The sequence below is a fragment of the Oryx dammah genome, unplaced genomic scaffold, assembly GCF_014754425.2.
Source record: "Oryx dammah isolate SB20612 unplaced genomic scaffold, SCBI_Odam_1.1 HiC_scaffold_29, whole genome shotgun sequence".
NCBI classification, from domain to species: domain Eukaryota; kingdom Metazoa; phylum Chordata; class Mammalia; order Artiodactyla; family Bovidae; genus Oryx; species Oryx dammah.
The window spans coordinates 82,425,936-82,447,889 of NW_024070213.1; the positions used below are offsets into that span (position 1 = coordinate 82,425,936).

General features: G+C 39.2%; 1 protein-coding gene across 1 annotated transcript in view; it reads left to right on the forward strand.

The window, feature by feature from the left end:
- Nucleotides 1–21,954, forward strand: part of LOC120857920 (anoctamin-6-like) — a 177,128-nt gene that overhangs the window by 68,939 nt on the left and 86,235 nt on the right. Inside the window, exon 3 of the mRNA XM_040233814.1 lies at nt 15,442–15,570. Within this exon, the coding sequence (XP_040089748.1) occupies nt 15,442–15,570 (129 nt within the window). The remainder of the gene's footprint in view (nt 1–15,441; nt 15,571–21,954) is intronic.

The following is a 21,954-nucleotide window of genomic DNA, read 5'->3' on the forward strand; positions in this document are numbered from 1 at the left end:
TACCAGTATATTGTATTTTATAACCCCAGTTCCTTGCCAAGGACGTTGTTAGGAAAATGGATAAAAAGTGGGTGTTTCTGTGTAAGATCATACATGAAGCTTTCTCCTCCCTGAAAAATCAGAATGCTTCCTTTTTTCTGATAACAAGGACTGTATCACTGAACACACTTCCTTCTTGCTCTGCTGCCAGGAGGCCTTGTGCCAATGTCCTGTTAAAATCACAATGAAAATTGTTCCTGTGGTTAGCACATTTCTTCCTCCTATGTTCGATAGCCCTGATTCTCCATCTATGTTTATTTATTTGTTTTTTATTAAGATATAGTTGAGATGTAGTTGGGGTTCGATCCCTGGGTCGGGAAGATCCCCTGGAGAAGGAAATGGCAACCCACTCCAGTGCTCTTGCCTGGAGAATCCCATGGAGGGAGGCGCCTGGTAGGCTACAGTCCATGGGGTCACAAGGAGTCGGACACGACTGAGTGACTTCACTCACTCACTCACTAAAGATATAGTTGATGAATAATACTATATATTAGAGGTATGCAACACAGTGATTCATAACTTTTAAAGGTTATACTCCATTTACAGATACTGGCTATATTCCCGGTGTTTACAATATTTCCTTGTAGCTTATTTATTTTATACGTAACAGTTTGTACCTCTTAATCCCCTACCTCTGTCTTGCCTCCCCCGCTTCCTTCTCCCCAATGGTAACCATTTAGTTTGTTCTCTGTGAATGACTTTCTTTTCTGTTGTGTTCACTGTTGTGTTCAGTTGTTAACTCGTGTCTGACTCTTTGTGACCCCATGGGCTGCAGCATGCCAGGCATCCCTGTCCTTTACTGTTTCCCAGAGTTTGCTCAAATTCATGTCCATTGAGTTGGTGCTGCCATCAACTATCTCATCTTCTGTTGCCCGTTTCTCTTTCTACCCTCAATCTTTTCCAGCATCAGGATTTTTTTTCAGTGAGTCAGCTCTGTGTGTCAGGTGGCCAAAGGATTGGAGGTACAGCTTCAGCATCAGTCCTTCCAGTGAATATTCAGGGTTGATTTCCTTTAGGATTGACTGGTTTGATCTCTTTGCTGTCCGAGGGACTCTCAATAGTCTTCTCCAGCCCCAGTTTCTTTCTTCAGCTCCAGTCTTCTCCAGTTTGAAAGCATCAGTTGTTTCTTTGACTATATGAACCTTTGTCAGCAAAGTGATGTCTTTGCTTTTTAATATGCTCTCTAGGTTTGTCATAGCTCTTCTTCCAAGGAGCAAGCGTCTTTTAACTTCATGGCTGCAGTCACTGCCTGCAGGGATTTTGGACCCCAAGAAAATACAATCTGCCACTGTTTCCATTGTTTCCCCATTTATTTGCCATGAAGTGATGGGACCAGATAGGGATGATCTTAGTTTTTTGAATGTTGAATTTTAAGCCAACTTTTTTACACTTTTCTTTTCACCCTCATCAAGAGGCTCTTTAGTTCCTCTTTGCTTTCTGCCAATACGGTGGTATCATCTGTGTGTCTGAGGTTGCTGATATTTCTCCCAGCAGTCTTGATTCCAACTTGTGATTCATCCAGCCCAGCATTTTGCATAATGTACTCTGCATAAATTAAATAAATGGGTGACAATATACAGTGTGACATACTCCTTTCCCAATTTTGAACCAGTCAGTTGTTGCATATCTGGTTCTAGCTGTTGTTTTTGACCTGCATACAGGTTTCTCAGTAAACAGGTAAGGTGGTCTAGTATTCTCATCTCTTTAAGAATTTTCCACAGTTTGTTGTGATTCACACAGTCAACGGCTTTAGCATAGTCAATAAAGCAGAAGTAGATGTTTTACTGGAATTCTCTTGCTTTTCTATGATCCAGTGGATGTTGGCAGTTTGGTCTTGTTTTATTTTTAGAGTCCACATATAAGTGATATCGTACAGTGTTGGTCTTTTTCTGTCTGATTTGTCTCACTTAGCATAATGCTGTCTTCAGTTCATCCATGTTGTAAATGGCGGAATTTCTTTTTATTTTCCACCTCTGTCTCTATTTACAATTCATTAATCTTACTATTTTCATTCTGTTTGATGCCAGATATCATAGAACCTCTTTTGAAAGAGATTGGGGTAAGGGGAGTAATATGTTAACTCTTACCATATTTTACTCATTTCTGAGATGGCGCCCTTTGCCTCAGTCACAGTTTACTCAGAATCTGAAGAAAGCTAAAAAGCCTCTGACATCCAAAACCAAAGCACCATGACCATTTCAAAGAAAGTCAACAAATTTTGTTAATCTGGTTGCCCAAAGCAGATATAAGCAGTATATCTATGATAGCTGTATATCACTATCATAAAAGAGTAGTGGAATACCTATTAAAAACTGGTAAATTCATAACAAAGGAAGAGACTTTGTAATCTGAGTGGAAGCAGAGAGAAACAGCAAGATGCAGGTGAAGGTTCATAATGACTATAAAGTATGTGAATGCACTTAACATAATCAATTAGATAATCAATAAAGAACTATTTCATGTTAGGTAAAGAACACCAAGATCTCACATTTATTGAGCTTTTACTATGTTCTGGGCTCTGGGTTGTTGCTTTACATGCACATCTCACATAATCTTCCTAAGAACCTTGAATTTCTTTCTATGATTTCCCCCGTTTTTACAGGTAAATAAATTCAGTTTAAAGAAATAAAATATGTACACAGAGGCACACAGCTAGTTGTATATAGTTGAGTTGCGATTTGAACCCAGCTTTGCCAAATACCACAACCCATGTTTTTTATTTTTAACTGAAGCTCCTCTTCATTTTTACCTCCTTAATAATAATATAGTAGCAGTAATAGTAGTTGTGTTCCGTATCCTCTCTAAAGATCAGAAATGTTATGTACTATACTTGGGGAAATTTTGAGCACAAAAAGGTTAAAGTAACCTTTCAATTGGTGTAAAGTTCATCTGAATACTCATTTCCTCGGAACACTTTATTTCTTAAGACATCCCAATAATTGATTGGGAGGAGGATTTTTTAAGGTGTTATTTATTATTTGTAGTTAATTAATAGATTTTTGTGCATTGTTTTAAATGAGTCACTTGGGTTTTTTAACTTTGTTTTGAAAACATCTCTGCATCCTCATTTTGATGCCACGAAGAGCAGCCATTCTTGTAAACTGCATCTTGAGTTACAACAGGAAAAATACATCTTTATAAAGCATTAACCAACTGACAGGAGTTGGCACAATCCTTGCTTTGTTGGGCACCAGATGCTCTGATTTGTTTTTCTTCCTCTTGCTATGAATGTGTTTGCAAACATCAATTCTCAGAGACATGGTCTGAGAAGATTATGCCCAAGGCACATGTTGTGACATGGGGATATAACAGTCCAATAGGAGAGTCACAGTGGATGACAGGACGCTTGTGCTGCAAACCCTAAGCAGCCAAAAATAACTCAGGGCCGTTCTTAGACGGCACAGGGAAATCTCCTGTGGAAGATAAAGAGCTCTCTGGGGAAGATGGATTGTCATTTTGAGGGAGTCTGCAGAAGAATTACCTGGGAACCAAGTGAGGAGATGGACACCCGTTGCCTTAGTTACGCCCTCAGTTACACCTTATGTGTCTCCTTCAGCTCAAAAATCTGAAGAGCAGTATCTTGAAACTCCCTTTCCTATTTATTCTCAGATCATATTCACATTTTATGAGATTGGCTTTCATTCAAAAGCATGAAATATCAGTGGTAACCCAGGCGCCATGCAATTCAGGTGACTGAGAAAAGAGGGGGCAGTTCACAACTGTGGATTTGGTGTATTAATTAGCCTAACAGTTAATATTTCTGAGTCATAACCACTTAATTTTCCAAAAACTGAAACTAAGTATGCTATTGAAATCAGATTAATTAAGAGGAACTAGAGAGTAGGTGGAGGAAAACCTATGGTAATAAAGTCAAGCTAAAATTATTGTTAAGTCTAAGGATCTTAAAATTATAGATGGGATAGTATGCTAGTCCATTAAGTCATGAAGGATTTGGTTATAGCAATATTATTTTTGTTCTAACTTATTCCAGAATATGAGATTGGGAGCTATTTCTTAAAGATCAAAACATGTCATTTAGGACAGCCATCTTGCCTGCATGGAAAACCTATTGCATAGTCTTCCTTGAGAGGTGACACAAACTGAAAATGTTAGTAGGTTCAAAAAAGTTTAAGATAATTGGAATGCTGTTAAATTTATAATGGAATAGTAAAACTTACGGGATATCGAAACCTTTAGAGGTCAGCCTCCAGGAAGATAATCATGCTCTTAAAAACGTCCTGTTGCACACTTGTCTTGTTTCATCATGAAAGTGAAAGTGAAGTCACTCAGTCGTGTCCGACTCTTTGTGACCCCATGGACTGTAGCCTACCAGGCTCCTCCCTCCATGGGATTCTCCAGGCAAGAGTACTGGAGTGGGGTGCCATTTCCTTTGGGACTATTTTACAGCTTAATCTCACGCACATTCCTTTCTCTAATGTTACCACTACCGGATGAGAACAGCGCAAGCAGATGATGGCTTCTTCTGGAAAAGGGGAAGTATGAAAACAGCCACTCCAGACTTTTCCACATTTTCCTTCTTCTTTTCCTTTTCTTCCTTTCCTTTACTTTTTCCTCTTGTTTTCTGCAGATCACTTTTAAGGATGGCTAAGCAAAAGTTGTAAAAATGGTGGACGGCCTGTGGGGAAACAGGAAAGCAAAACAACTTTGAAATTGTGCTAATGCAAATCCCAACCCCAACTGCAACTGTAGGTACAAGGAAAAGTTCACTCAGAGTCCCTCCGCTCTGGGAAGGCTCCTAAACTAATAAGCATCTTCCCACTGTGGAAAGCTTATTATCTGCTTTGGTTGCTTAACTCCTTTTAAGGAAGCTTTATTGTAAATGTCATGTCATAGTTCTATTTTCATATTTCCTCTAGCCTGGTTCATAAATTTTAAGAATGTAATATTTAAAAACATAGGGAACTCTGTTTGCTAAAACTACTGCTTCCTTGGCAGAGGCTAGAGGGAAATATTGAACCACAGTTACGCCTGAGGCATTATGCCTCCACCCTCATCCTGTGTTTGAAACGTGATGTTCTAATAATAGAACTCCAGGGTTTATTTTAACACAGGCAAACAAAGGCAAAATACATAGACCAAACTAGGGAGCCATTGGCATATGAACATTCCTTTATCAATATAACAACACAAAAAGAAACAGCAGCAGTAGCAGCATTTTCATGGCACAATCTAATATTATTTACAAATGAACTACATATGTTTCTGATGGGAAATGACTGAAAGTAGTCAATTGCACTATTTGGAAACTATTTATAGTCATTTACAAATATAAAATAGCAAGTCTTTTTTTGTTTTTAAGAATTTGTACTTCAGTTTTTAACCAGCAAGAGAAATCATTTGTAAACTGAATAAGCAGTAAGTTCTATAGTCTAAAAGAAATATGAATCAAAATATATACTAATATTTGGCAGTTGCATAGGAGGCATATAAACTGTAATGGAAAGTACATCCAGGAGGCAGTGACCTTCGCAAACTACTCTCACACATTCCAGTTAAATGTCTACATTTCAGAAAACACATCAGCACTGTTGAGGACAGAGTTGGTGGACAGTGCCCTAGAGTCTTTCTCTCTTTTTCTTTTGGGAAGTAACTGTATGGTCTGCTTCTGTATTAGCATTTACTTACAGTGTGGTCTTTAGAATCTCATGAGTAAAAACCAAGAGAACCTACTGGAAAGGGATTAATAAGATAGTTAGGTCAAGAATGTGTAATAAGTAATAAGATAGTTCACTTAGGTCAAGAATGTGTGTGTGTGTGTGTGTGTGTGTGTGTGCACTCAGTCGTGTGACTCTTTGCAACCCCGTGGACTGTAGGCCACCATGCTCCTCTGTCCATGGAATTTTCCAGGCAAGAATACTGGAATGGGTTGCCATTTTCTGCTCCAGGGGATCTTCCCAACGCAGGGATCAAACCCACATTTCTTGTGTCTTCTGCATTGGCAGGCAGATTTTTTACCGCTGCACCACCTAGGAAGGCCAAGTTAAGAATAGTAATTGACATTTCAGAAAAGCAGTAATTCAGCTGGGCAGTACCCATAAAAATGCTCAGTTCAGTTCAGTCGCTCAGTTGCGTCTGACTCTTTGTGACCCCATGAATTGCAGCACGCCAGGCCTCCCTGTCCATCACCAACTCCCGGAGTTCACTCAGACTCACATCCATCGAGTCAGTGATGCCATCCAGCCATCTCATCCTCTGTCGTCCCCTTCTCCTCCTGCCCCCAATCCCTCCCAGCATCAGAGTCTTTTCCAATGAGTCAACTCTTCGCATGAGGTGGCCAAAGTACTAGTGCTCTCTAATTAAAAGGTGAAAATGAAAAAAAATTTTTTTTTTACTATCATGGGAAGAGTGAGAAAGAATGAAATCCAGTGAGGGAAAGGCACTTCATACTCTGCTGGTGGAAGTGTTCATTTTTATAAATATTTTAGATGATGGTTTGGCAACATATATATCAGAAAACTTCCAAAACTTAAAATATTGTAGAATTTAGCCTAAGGAAATAGTCATTGAACATGTACACAGATACATATGTACAAAGATGCTCCTTGCAGCAGTTTATGAAAGCAACAAATTGGAAGCAACTTACACATGTTCATCAGTGGAGGAACTGTTTAGATGGTATTGCAGCTATTAAACATGATGGTGTAGAGCTTTATATCAAGCTAAATAAATGGCTGTGATGAGTGTTTTTAGAACAATGTGTATAGTATGGTGTTCTCTTAGTAAATGTGCACGTGTGTTTGTGTGTATGTGTGAGAGAGAGATCCAAAATATTGACAAGCTTGGCTCCTCTTTGGGAGATGGGATTACATATGACTTTTATTTATTTCTTTATACTTCTCTGTATGTTCAGAAATTTTTTGTTATTGAGTATATATTACTTTTATCATCAGGAAGAAAAGAAAGGTATTTTTTCCTAGGAGAAAAGCAAACCGAGCTCCTGCTAAATGCAAAGACTCAGCGGAGAACTCAGGGTGAACAAGAACTGGCCACCGGCCTTCAGAAGTTGATAGTGTGTTTGAGTGGAGAAGGAGACAGTGTAATTTGTACAGATGTCATTCTGGGTCACTCCTGAGTTGAGTTTCCCCTGATTGTCATGGAGTCACTAACAAAGGATATTCTTGGACTCTAACAGGATTGTAGTCACAGAGACCTCCACCTTGAATGAGTAACTTTTCCACTGCACTTCTTTCCCCTCAACACGTTCTTGAAAAGTGAAGTCAAAGTGTTAGTCGCTCAGTCAAGTCCGACTTGCATTTGCAACTCACAGACTGTTTGCCTGCCAGGCTCCTCTGTTCATGGAATTCTCCAGGCAAGAATACTGGAAGAGGTAGGCATTCCCTTCTCTAGGGGATCTTCCCAACCCAGGAATTAAACCCGAGTCTTGGAGAAGGAAATGGCAACCCACTCCAGAGTTCTTGCCTGGAGAATCCCAGGGATGGCGGAGCCTGACGGGCTGCTGTCTATGGGGTTGCACAGAGTCAGACACGACTGAAGTGACTTAGCAGTAGTAGCTACTGCCTTGCAGGCGAATTCTTTCCTGTCTGAGTCACTAGGGGAGCCCACACATTCTTGAATGTCTCATCAAAAACATGTTCACTAATCCCCATAACATGCCATTGACTTGACTGACTTCCTTTTGGCTCCCTTGTACATCATGTGTTTACTTCTCCATACTCCTGGTAGTGAAGGTGGAAGTAACCCCTGGGACTAACATGTTACTCCCATCCCTGCTTCTCACAATACTAATCTTCCACCTTCAGCATTCAGCCTTCCACGCCTACAGTTCTTGGCATTTTTCTTTGTACTTTGCGTTTTCTTACTGTCAAGTATTCTTTTGGGCCAAGGAGGTGGCCTGAATAAAAGGAACAAAAATTAATCAAGTCTCTGCTATCCTTTGCACTAATTTTGCACAATTGTTTAGAGAAAAAAAATGTTCCACTAATTCTTATGCCTTGAATCTGCCTGGACTCTGCTACAGTTAGGGAAAACACCAGAATATATTGATACCTCATTTATAACTACATGGCATATAAATAAATTTCACTATGTTCTAGATTTCATGGGATCTAAATATTTACATAAAGGCTTTTGCTTCTAAATTTTTGTTTCCCTACAACTTGCTATGGGCAAGGATCCAAGGTTTACTGAAAAATAGAAAATCCTGTATTTTCATTTTAGTTTTCTGCTATGATTAAGGTTGTTTTGTCTTTGTGTTCTTCTTGGAATTAACTAACTACTTTCTTTTGCTAGTCTTAAGGACTATAGAGAGCCACATGTGTTTTCCACATTCACATATCAGTTGCTCTTTAATTATGTGAGTGTTTTGATATTGTTTATTTTTCATAATGTAATTCCTCAACTATCATTGTTAGACAGTAAGGCTTTTTGTGTCCTGCTTTCTGTAAAGGTTGAGACCATTAATGCCAATAAACCTGGAATACTCTCTGATCTCATAGTAAACAACAACCCTGTCAGGGCAGGAATAAAGGATATGGAAATTCTCTAGAATTTTTTAATCCAATACAGTCAGATAATATCACTTGCTGTAAGGCAAGTTTCTAGCATCATTATACATAAGCAAGAGTTTGAGCAAAGATAACAATCTGATTGCTTTGTACCCAGATCTTGGGCAAATCATTTAACATTTGCATTTTAAACTCTAGGAGTAGATGCCTCTATTGTGAAATAGGACTTCCAATTTGGGTTTTGCAGGGTTTATTTGCAGAAACGTTTTGTTTACTTATTTAGTGGCTCACATGGTGAAGAATCTGCCTGTAGTGCAGGAGACCTGGGTTCAATCCCTGGGTCAGGGAGATTGCCTGGAGAAGGGAATGGCAACCCGCTCCAGGGGGTTAGTTAATTCTTGCCTGGAGAATTCCGTGGACAGAGGAGTCTGGTGGGCTACAGTCCATGGAGTCGCAAAGAGTTAGATACAACTAACACTCACTTTTTTTATTTAAAGACACTTGAGAAGTGTGAGGTTGGACACATGTTGAGGAACAAGTCCTGGACTCACCAAGTGCTGATGCCAAGGGTTCCAGGAGGGTGCTTTGTGAGATCAGCTGCTTATCTCTAACTGGCATAAAAGCCATGGAGCAGTGTAACCCAGGCAGCTGTCTCCCAAAGTTCTCCCCGTCCCCAGCCTTTCTTTTTCCACCATGTAAGCATCATGTGACCCTTCGTGTACCCGAAGCATCCTGTTCAAGAAGTCCAGTGCCTTATTGGATTCTGAGATTACTTGAGAAGTTTTCCTACCAAGTAATTTCCGTTGTTTCTTGGTATTCACAGGGGACTGGTTTGACCCCTGTGGATACCAAAATCTTTGGATGCTCAAGTCCCTTATATATAATGGCATAGTATTTGCATATAGCATATGCACACCATCCTATGTCTGTTTATCATCTCTCGATTATTTATAAGAATAGTACAATGTAAGGGCCTTGTCAGTAGCTGTGGACACAATCTACATAGCATGTGAACCGTTGCTAGCACATGGCAAATTCAAGCTTTGCTTTTGGGAACTTTCTGGAATTTTCTTTTTATATATTTTAGCCTGAGTTTGGTTGAATCCACAGATTTTGGTAGAGTAATTTTGCTGCTTACATTTTTATCCCGATTTGGTTAAAGGGCCCAAAGGCTCTTCCACTGAAGGAAAGTGAAAGTAGTGAAAGTGTTAGTCACTCTGTTGGGTCAGACTCTTTGTGACCCCCATGGACTGTAGCCTGGCAGGCTCCTCTGTCCAGGGATTTCCCAGGCAAGAATACTGTAGTGGGTTCCCATTCCCTTCTCCAGGGGATCTTCCCAACCTGGGAATTAAAGCTGGATCTCCTGCACTGCAGGCAGATTCTTTACTGTCTGAACCACTAGGAGATGCCCTGCAAATAAAAAGAGGAAAGAAGCCAGCTGAGAGCAGGGAGACCTGGAAAGAGTCACTTGGGTATATCATACCTGACCTTTCTTATCCCTTCTCTCCTACGTTGCTTTTCCAGGACCTTATTTCTTAGCTCACCCCTTGCTCAGAACAAGCATGTCTTTTCTTCTTCCCAAGCATAAATTATGAGTGCTAACAGCCTAAGACAGAGGTGATCAGGGCATTCTTCTGCAATGGTTGGCTTGTTGGTTTTTGTTTATTTTGATATAATGACAAATGAACATGGCTAATATTTTTAACCATTGCAGTCTTTACAGCTTTGGGTCAGATTGCTGCACATGAGTAAATAAATCCTAAATTGGTGGAATCTAGTATCCTTGGGACCAGAGAAGGCAATGGCTATGAACAGATAAAGCATATCATAGACCCCAAACTGTAATCAGAAGTTTATTCATTATTTTTCCAGGACAAAAGAAGTGGCAACAACTAGAGACTCTTGACTTTTTTGACATTGAAGACATTTACCTAAGACCCTTAGGGTAACAGTAAGTTACTCTGATGAACATAAGAATTAATAAGCTTCCTGGTAGAGAAGCAACAGTTAGAACCAGACATGATACAAAAGACTGGTTCAAAATAGAGAAAGGAATACGTCAAGGCTGTATATTGTTACCTTGCTTATTTAACTTATATGCAGAGTACATCATGCAAAATGTGGGGGTGGATGAAGCACATGCTGGAATCACAGGCAGAAATATCAGTAACCTCAGATATACAGATGACACCACCCTTATGGCAGAAAGTGAAGAAGAACTAAAGAGCCTCTTGAGGAAAGTGAAAGAGGAGAGTGAAAAAGTTGGCTTGAAGCTCAACACTCAAAACTTGAAGATCATGGCATCTGGTACCATCATTTCATGGGAAATAGATGGGGAAACAGTGACAGACTTTATTTTCTTGGACTCCAAAATCACTGCAGGTGGTGACTGCCACCATGAAATGAAAAGACATTTGCTCCTTGGAAGAAAAGCTATGACCAACCAAGACAGCATATTAAAAAGCAGAGACATTACTTTGCCAACAAAGTCTGTCTAGTCAAGGCTATGGTTTTTCCAGTAGTAATGTTTGAATGTGAGAATTGGACCATAAAGATGTCTGAGTGCCAAAGAATTGATGCTTTTGAACTGTGGTGTTGGAGAAGACGTGAGTCCCTTGAACTGCAAGGAGATCAAACCAACCAATCCTAAAGGAACCAACTCTGAATATTCATTGAAAGGTCTGATGCTGAAGCTGAAACTCCAATACTTTGGCCATCTAATGTGAAGAGCTGACTCATTAGAAAAGACCCTGATGCTGGAAGAGATTGAAGGTGGGAGGAGAAGGGGCTGACAGAGGATGAGATGGTTGGATGGCATCACCGACTCGATCACATGAGTTTGGGCAAGCTCCAGGAGTTGGTGATGGTCAAAGAAGCTTGGCGTGCTGCAGACCACAGGGTTGCAAAGAGTTGAACACAACTGAGTGACTGAACTGAACTGGTAGAGAAATCAGTACCCATACATAAGCTCTGATCTCTAAGATAATTTGACCTGATAAATTTTAAACCATCTGCTAAAGTGTTTTTAAACTGAAGCTGCTGAACTGGAAAGATTGTTTCAGGGTTTTGGGTTTTTTTTTTTTTTTTTTTTTTTTTCACCTTGATGCCATTTGACTTGGTAGAGAAAAACTAAAGATCAAATTTTGAGTTGACCTCGAGTCAGGACTAGAATAATCCATTTCTGATTAATCAGTTGTTTAAGATGATCAGCATTTATCCTAGGAAACTATTGAAACTTTACTTCAAAACTTTAGAAGAGGGTTGTTTTGGTTTTTAGTTTTCTGTCATTTTAATACCTGTTGGATGAGTCAGGCCTATAGTGGAACTTATAACTTAAAACAATCCAGCCTTTTTTTTTAAACAGCACAGATGTGTTCATAGGTCAGCCTCTTTGATGTGGGACAGTTTCCTTCTTTGTTAGGAATGCTTTCCAGCCCAGCATTTTGTTCCTCCCTTCTTCCCAGTTGTTTTCTGCCAAGAGATGGGAAACCTGGGTTTCACAGCAGTACAGAGTTGGCACCTTTCCCTTGCATCCTAATAATACTGTATCAGAGTCTGACCTAGTTATTTCACACAGGCAGCTTTTGCCAAGCCAGTGGGGTTTTTCTCCAACAAAGGGCCCTGGTCTTCTATCACACAGAAGAAACATGCCTGCAGACCGGATTATCTGGTAGCAGGCTGCCAACGTGTGTGGCTGAGCGAGGGCCGTGCAGGGAGAATGCCAGGGGCCCCGTGCAGACACAGTTCTCTTTCCGTGTGTCATTCTTAACAACCTAACTTCAGTGAGCTCCTGCGGACGCCACCAAGGAAAGGCAGCAGAACGTGGGCTCCAGAGCACGAGCTGCTTTTGTACACGTTTCAGACATCTGTAATGATGGCCAGGTTTTTGTGAGTGTGTTCCACCCTACCCCACTTCCCCTTGGCCTCATAGTTTTTACCTCTACACACAGTTTTCCTCTAGTAACTGCCCAGGTTGTCACCAGTAGTAACATCTTCAGTGAAAGAAAGAGAAATTGAAGATAGGGGCCTCAAGGACTCCATTGCTGAAATGAAAAAAGACAGGCCCTGGCATGTTTGTACAACTTTTTAAAAATATAGTTTTAACTTATGCTTATAATTCAAGTATACTTGATTTACAATGTTGTGTTAGTTTCGGGTGTACAGCACAGTGATTCCGTGTTATACATATATGTATATATTCTTTTCAGATTCTTTTCCCCTATAGGTTATTACAAAACATTGAGTATAGTTCCCTGTACTCTATAGTAGCTCCTTATTGGTTATCTGTTTCTAATATAGTAGTGTATATATGTCAATCCCAAACTCCTAATTTATCCCCCAACCCTTTCCCCTTTGGTGACCATAATCTTGTTTTCTGTGTCTTGTATATCTTTAAATACTCTCAAAGTTTACCAATTTTAAAGAGCTGAAATTGCAAATAAAAGACTTGAGTAGGGGCCTCAGCCTTGGTCATTGATGTGTCTATTTCCATGGTCCCTCAGTGCCCTGGCTGGGCAAGGTCTCAGGCCAGGTCACACTGTCCATAGTGAAGGTCCCTGGTCAAATACAACCTCGGTGAAGGGCTGTGAGTTAGCTTACATTGCCAGAGTGCATTCTGCAGGTGAAATATCTTGCTGAATGAAAGGAAGTGCAAATACTGTTAACAATCTTCAGATGCTCTGTGGTAAGAAAGAAGAAAGGAAAGACAAGTAGCAGGTGGTATTTGTTGTTGTTGTTTAGCTGCTAAGTTGTATCCAACTCTTTGCAACCCCATAGACTGTAGCCTGCCAGGCTCCTCTGTCTATGGGATTTTCCAGGCAAGAATACTGGAGTGGGTTGCCATTTCCTTCTTCAGGGGATCTTCTCGACCCAGGGATCAAACCCATGTCTCTTGCTTGGCAGGTGGATTCTATACCACTGAGCCACTTGGGGCTTTCCCATCGAATTGTATACATTTGGCAGAAAAACACATCGTATCCAAAGTGTGACAAAAATGAGAAAATGGTTGTGGTAAAATAAGGTGATTTATGTACTAAATGATGCTGAGTGTGGAGAATTAATCACACTTAGTAATTAAGGCTGGAGAAGGCAATGGCACCCCACTCCAGTACTCTTGCCTGGAAAATCCCATGGATGGAGGAGCCTGGTGGGCTGCAGTCCATGGGGTTGCTGAGAGTTGGACACGACTTAGTGACTTCACTTTCACTTTTCACTTTCATGCTTTGGAGAAGGAAATGGCAACCCACTCCAGTGTTCTTGCCTGGAGAATCCCAGGGACGGCGGAACCTGGTGGGCTGCCGTCTATGGGGTCGCACAGAGTCAGACATGACTGAAGTGACTTAGGAGCAGCAGTGATTAAGGCAATGGCACCCCACTCCAGTACTCTTGCCTGGCAAATCCCATGGACGGAGGAGCCTGGTAGGCTGCAGTCCATGGGGTCGCTAAGAGTAGGACATGACTGAGCGACTTCACTTTCACTTTTCACTTTCATGCATTGGAGAAGGAAATGGCAACCCATTCCAGTGTTCTTGCCTGGAGAATCCCAGGGATGGGGGAGCCTGGTGGGCTGCCATCTCTGGGGTCACACAGAGTCAGACATGACTGAAGCGACGCAGCAGCAGCAGTAATTAAGTGGTTTCAGCAAGTGACTGCAAAGTCCTACCTTCCCATGAATTTTTAATGGAAATAAACTTGAAAAATTAAAAAGTATTATTACTTAGTTAAAGAGTATTTCAATTCTAAAGCAAAATTCACATAAGCATCTTGACCAGCTATGTGAGAAACACAAACTCAAGTCTTTCCTTAGAGCAAATAAAACAATTCTATCCAAATCCATATGGTAAGAGATTGTTTTAAGCTGTATTAGGTCTGTTCTGGCATTATGACTTTGTTTTTACACCATAAGGCTTTTAAGCTCTAAATTAAAGGCTCATTTATTTGTTATTGTTGCTGGGATTTTTGTTTGTCTTTTGCTAGGAGTGAGTGGGTATTTTGTGTGGATTTGGGGACAAATACCAACGACTGCTGTGTATTTTATGTATATCAAAGCATTTTTTGGCTTTTGTTTAAGGTTATAAAATGATACTTTTTATAAAGTGATGTGGTTCAGAGAGAAGTCATGAAAATTGATGAAAAGGTTAGATAATATGACATAGGTAGGATGCAGGCATTCACTCAGTTGTGTCCAATTCTTTGGAACCCCATGGACTGTAGCCTGCAAGGCTTCTCTGTCTGTGAAATTCTCCAAGCAAGGATGCTGGAGTGGGGAGTCACTCCTTTCTCCAGGGGATCTTCCCAACTTAGGGATCAAACCGGAGTCTCCCACAGTGCAGGCAGATTCTTTACCATTTGAGCCACCAGGGAAGCCTGAGATTTTCATAAACAGTGCTATGCCTTAGATATTTTTTCTCTTGTTTCAAGAACTTTAGTCCTTCAGATAGGCATCTCTGGTTACTGTGTTTATTCCCAAACTTGAAACTCCTTTTCTTGTCGTTGTGGGAATAATTCTGGGATAATCCAGAATGCTGATATTTCCCCATATATTTGTAGCATAATGTTGCTGCTGCTGCTGCTAAGTCGCTTCAGTCGTGTCCGACTCTGTGCGACCCCACAGACAGCAGCCCACCAGGCTCCCCTGTCCCTGGGATTCTCCAGGCAAGAACACTGGAGTGGGGTGCCATTTCCTTCTACAAGAATAATGCTAACCTGCTCAATTCAAGGACATTCTTTCAGCAAGAACAGACCATGCTTGCAAAGATCATGTTGGTCATGCCCTCTTGGTAAAGTAACTAGTAAAGGATGTATTTCTCATTTTCTGTGAACATGCTGATGTACCTATTAAAGCTACGAAATAAGCACTTATGAACTGACACTTTTCAAGAAACTGTATTAAAATTTGTTTTTCTTTTCCACACAGGAAGAATTTAATGGAAAACCTGACTCTCTCTATTTCAATGATGGTCAGCGAAGAATTGACTTTGTTCTAGTGTATGAAGATGAAAGTAGAAAAGAGACCAATAAAAAAGGTTCAAATGAGAAACAAAGAGTAAGTTTATTTTCCTATTTTCTTTTATTTTTATTCTTTATAATATTATAAAATGAAAAAAACAAACTACTGTTTTTGTGTAAGCAATGAAGTGAAACTGGTGTTTGCAATATCAAGTCAGGCTTACCTTCATATTTTCTCTGTTCATCATTCCCTCAAGGCATGGTAACAAAAAACATTAAAAAAAATTTTTTTTTTTTTCAGTTTTAAACAGAAACTTCCTCAGGCTCTTAAGCTGAAGGCAGATTTTCTTCCAAGGAATTGCCCTTTCCATTTGTAAAAGAGATTTATACTAAAAGCACACTTGGCTATTTGCAACTAGATATGAAAGGAAGCTAATAATAAATAATGGCAACAAGGATAATAACAACCAACCAGTGTCAGGGTATGCTAACTCATGGATGGTCTGTGTATTTTGCATGCATGTTCTCATTTAATTCTCAGAATAACCTTGTGGTGGTGGTGGTGGTTCAGTTACTCAGTCGTGTCTGACTCTTTGAAACCCCATGGACCGAAGCATGCCATGCTTCCCTGTCCTCCACTGTCTTCCAGAGTTTGCTCAAATTCATGTCCATTGAGTTGGTGATGCCATCCCAACCATCTCATCTTCTGCAACCCTCTTCTCCTTTTGCCTTCAGTCTTTCCCAACATCAGGGTCTTTTCAGAACAACCTATAAGGTGCCTTTTATTTTCATACCATTCTGGATAACAAAATTGGCCCTTAGATTAAACGACTGCCCAAGTTCATGGACTCTAATGTAAGAATTGGTGGAGCTACAATTCAAACTCTTGTCTTGAATCACGAACGCATGCTCTTGACGTCTCCCACTTTCTTCCCTTCCTTTCCTTTTCATTCATTGCCAGTCAGGCTTTACCCTTCCTTTGCATCAGGCTCTTTCAGGTAATGTGGCCATCTTTATCTCAAGATATTAAGCCGTTTAACCTGCTAAATATATAACAACTTCCTGGAACTTCTTTATCAAACTGCATCAGACTAAAACAAGACAAAAAAGAAAGTATACAAGTGTGTCGCTTTTACCCACTTTGAAAATCGCTTCTTTGTTCTGTTTTTGTTTTTTCTCATATTTGTGCTTTTACAAATACATAACTATTTAGGCAGTGGCATGGAGAAGGCAGTGGCACCCCACTCCAGTCCTCTCACCTGGAAAATCCCATGGACGGAGGAGCCTGGTGGGCTGCAGTCCATGGGGTCGCTAAGAGTCTGGCAGGACTGAGCGACTTCACTTTCACTTTTCACTTTCGTGCATTGGAGAAGGAAATGGGAACCCACTCCAGTGTTCTTGCCTGGAGAATCCCAGGGACGGGGGAGCCTGGTGGGCTGCCGTCTGTGGGGTCGCACAGAGTTGGACACGACTGAAGTGACTTAGCAGCAGCAGCAGCAGCAGCAATGTGTCCCTCTCTGGGCTTTCTCTCTAAAATATGTCATCCTTAAACCTATTGATTTCTGTCTAATTTTTCAAACCAAGGATGAAACCTACTTGAAATGGGGAAACAGTCCTTTTTATTATGTTTTTGTTTGTTTGGGAAAGGGTAATTTTGGAGGGAGGCTTGTATTTGCATAGTGTCACAGAATGAGTCCAGCTTTTGGAACCTGATACTCAGATTCTGATTCTGCCACTGTAGTGTTTGGAGTAATTCTTTGAGGCAACACCAGCCTAGAGTTACAGTGGCTTAATAAAATAAAAGTTCACTTATGGCTCGAGTCAGTCATGGCATCCCTGTTTGGCACAGTGTCTTGGAGGTATGGGCAGGGCTTTGTTGCTTGCAGTCATTGAGGAACCCAGGCTGACACAAAGACTTTGCCATATTCAGCAAGTCATTTCTAAGATCACTCTGGGCATCAGTAAATAAATGGTAGATAGAATAAGGGAGAGGATGAAGACTGCACTCATGCTTCTTTACCTGTCTGGGTTGGAACTGACATCATCAGTTGGGTTAACATTCTTTTGGTCAGAATTCCGGAAGGTGGAAAGTATAGTTTCTGGCTGGACAGACATTTCTCAGTAGGAATTCCATGCTGTGGACGGGGAGAATTAACTTTTGGGCATCGGCAGCTTGTCTTTGCCACAGTTTCCAGCCAACTGTGTGAGCTGGATGAATTTTCTTATCAGTCTCATATTTTATTATTATTTGGAGATGCCTTTTATTTTTACATTTTGACATCTCTGAAATCAGGGTACCTCTTTAAAAAAGTGTATCATAATTTCATTGGATGAATTTTTATTGGCACATAAAGTATTGGCTCACCGAAGCATCTTAAATTCTGGAAAGTAGGAATCTCAATACCTAGTCCAGATAATTATGTTTAGGATTGAATAAAATAGTATAGAGATGCTACATAAATTTTCAGCACATATTAGATAATAGATGTTACTTTTTGTACCTTCTCTTTTATTTGGGGTATACACTGGTATGAAAAGGCATCACTCTCTGGTTACTATATAATTTTGTCACTAAACTAGCTTAGACTATTTTATCATTTTCCTGTGAACACTAAGATAACCTTCTGTGCAGTCAGGGTCACTATCATCAAATATTTATTAGGCATCCATATGCTGATGGAACTGAATTGAGCACTATATAAAGTAAGTTAAACAAACCTAATCCATTACAGTATAGAGGAAACAGTTTTAGTTTTATACAAGGGCTTCTCTCCCATGGTAAAGGAGCCTAAAGCTGGGTACATTATTAACAAGGTCTGCATTTGAGTTACACAGAAACAAAGGTGCTGAAGTAACTTTCATAAATCAAGAGAAAAAAAAAACATAATTAATTTTGGTATCTGAACTCATGGATTGATGTACCATGGTGTTGGTATTTATTTATAAGCTATGCGTTTAAGTGTTTTGAGACTATTTATACATGTTGCTTAATTTAGATTCTACTAGAATTTGAAGCTCAGCTTGGGAATCACATTTTTATTAACTGGAAAATCATTTGCAAGTTCCATCACACTCTCTGTCAGGCCGTATTCAGAATTTAGGACAATGCCAAGGAAAGGCAATTTCAAAATTCTCTTTTCTTTGAGAGGAAAAAAAAAATATGTCTAAATCATATTGATTTCCTAAAACAGCCCCAAGGTTGACTTTGCCAGTATTGTTAAATTTTTGTTTAGAGGTAGAGAAAGATAAAACTGATAGTGCCATGAGCATCAAAAACATACAGGAGTAAAAGTCTACATCTGCATATGAGCAAAAGAGAAATTATTTTTCTAGCCAGACCTCCAAATACCATATAACTTTGTCCACTTGTATTAGTGAAAATACCTCAGAATCTCACACCTCCCTTGAAAAAGCATAAACCGTCTATATTACCAATGGGTTTGATCATAAGTTGTGCCAAGAATAAGTGTTTGTTTAGGCCATACTGCTGTCCACGGCGTGGAATCAGTTCGAATGTCTTTTACTGGAAGTAACAGGGAAACCAAACTCATAATGATTTAAGTGCTGAAAGAAAATAATAATTCTCTCATTTAAGAAATAGTGCAGAGATAGGTGCAGTTCTGAGTTAGATAATTTTTTGGCTTAATGGGATCATCAGATCTCGAGCTTCATTATATCCTTCCACCCTGCCATCCTCAAATGCTGGCTGTTCTTAAACTGTCTTCACTTCAATTTCATGATGTTTGTTGTGTTTCCAGACATCAGTGGCAGTAAGAAGGAATGCCCTTTCTTTCGGCCCTCTTTTAGAAAGGGGAAGAAATCTCCCCTCGAATGACAGACTTCCTTTCACTGTTGATTGTCTCTCACAGGCCTATTCCCAAACCAACCACTGGCAAGATGAATGAAACTACCATCATTAGCACAGACTAATCAAGACTAGTCTTTCTTTTCCTAAATCATCTGATCACTTAGTATCTGAAAAACCGCCAGCTTTTCTTGGTAATGAAGAAGGGGAAGATGACTGTTGAATAGGCAGCCAGCAATGCCTGGCACATCTCATGATTAAAATATATCTGAATAAGTTTGCACCATATTGTGAAGAGCAAAAGTGTTTTAAATGAAACATGTTTCCATATATTTCTCCAACTCTTCCTGCTCAGTTTTGTTCATCATTCTTCTTTCTTCCATTTCCCTTATCTAGAACTGCTAATGGGTGACATAACTGATCTATTCTGAATTTCATTTTGTCTGACACTTGGCCTCCCTTCTAAACAGATGTGTTTATGACCAAGTAATGATATAATGCAGGTGATGATAAAGAGAATAGAAAAGTCTAGATAACACAAGAATAGTATACGTCATCCTGAATGTAATGCTTTTTTATCAGCAGAATCCATCCCTAAAAGTTGATAGAAAAAATATTTCCTGGAAGTTGATGAAAAGTTATGGAAGTATCAGTTTATCTTGTATATCAGACCTTAAGAATTCTTTGGTGGATCTGGCCAGTAGAGAGTACAGAGTAAGAAATTTTCCAAAAAATAAGTGTTTAAGTTAAATTACATTCAAACCTTCAAATACTGTGAAACAACTGACTAATTGGTTATAGATCCCTTGAGCTTTTAAAACTGTTATCCATTGTTTTATATGAGTTATCATGAGGCTGGAATGGTTTACAAAGAAGCTAGATGAAATCCCTTTGGAAATGGTTAAAAGTTCATCAGAAAATTCTAATAAAATGAACACAATGTACCATTCCATTTATTAAGATTTTACATATTTTAATAAAGTTTTATAATAATGTCTGAGGATCTTATACATTTTTATTAACTATTATATTACATTTTTGTTGCTGTTGTCAGACACATTTAATTTTTAACATTTTTTTTTGCTTGTGATTTAGTATTTTGTGTTAAGAAAGAAGTCTATTGATTTTTTTTATAAGATCTAGTTACATTGAGAAACTTTTTAGTTCCAGTAGTTTCTAATACTTGTTTTAAGTTTATTCAAAGGAAAACCATATTGTCTCCAACTGACAGCTTCATTGTACCTTTCTTTATACTTCATTTGTTATCTTGTCCAAATGATATGGCTAAGACCTCTTGAATGAAACCTGTAGCACGTAGTAGTCACCACTGTATTGTTCCTGAGTTTGGTGCAAGTGTTTCTAAAATTTCACCATTAAATACACATTCACTATAAATTTGGGGTAGTTTTCTTTTAAAAAGTTAGGAGTTCTCTTCTAGTTGATGTTGCTATGAGCTTTTATAATTGGATTTTAAATTTTATCAAATATATCAAAATTTTATATTTTATCAAATATAATTGGATTTTAAATTTTATCAAATATCATTGCTTTATCAGTAAGTCTTATGTGCATAAAGTATATGATTATTTGTAGCTCATAAGATGATAGCTAACAGTATAGAATATTCAAACATCATTCATTATTGGTTTTAATATGCAATGTATCATTTTTATAGTCACTAGCTTTCTACTTATGTTAATACTATGTTATAACATAGTTTATTTATAATTCATTAAAAAGTACTTGAGGTCACATACAGAATCTAACATAAATAAAAGTAATTAGATAAGGATATCAAAGCTGTGGTTTTTCCAGTGGTCCATAAAGAAAGTTGAGCACCAAAGAATTGATGCTTTTGAACTGCGATGTTGGAGAAGACTCCTGAGAGTCCCTTGGACTGCAAGGAGATCCAACCAGTCAATCCTAAAAGAAATCAGTCCTAAATATTCATTGGAAGGACTGATGCTGAAACTTAAATTCCCAATACTTTGGCCACCTGATGCAAAGAACTGACTCATTTGAAAAGACCCTGATGTTGGGTAAGATTGAAAGCAGGAGGAGAAGGGAACAACAGAGGATGAGATGGTTGGATAACATCACTGACTCAATGGACATGAGTCTGAGTAAACTCCGGGAGTTGGTGATCGACAGGGAAGCCTGGTCACAAAGATCAGACACAACTGAGTGACTGAACTGAACTGAACTGATCATGGTGACAAAAATGTAAAAGCCAGAAAAATAAAATGAAGCTATGTATCAAAGTGATAAGCAAAATTACTTATTATTAACCGTAAAGTCCTATTCAGAAATTAGAATTCAGCTGCAAATTTGCCTCTTGAGTTTCCCAGTAGCCAAAGAAAATAGAGGATGTTATCAACACCATGGTTTAAAGTTTCAGCACAATAAAAACCAAACTGGTTGTTCAAAAGAAATATAATCTTTCTGGTCTAAAGATCCCCCAGAAAGAAATTTATCCCATGGAGTCTCCTAAAGGAGAAGGTGTGATTGAGTCGACTTAACATCGACTTGTATTCTCCAAATTGAAGAAATAAAGGGATGGCAGAAGGGGATTATGAAGAACCAGAATACTATAAAAATTTCCTAAAAATGACATTTTTGCCACAAATAGTCCCTGAAAAATATTACGCTGGGTTAAGTGATGGTGACAACTCCTGT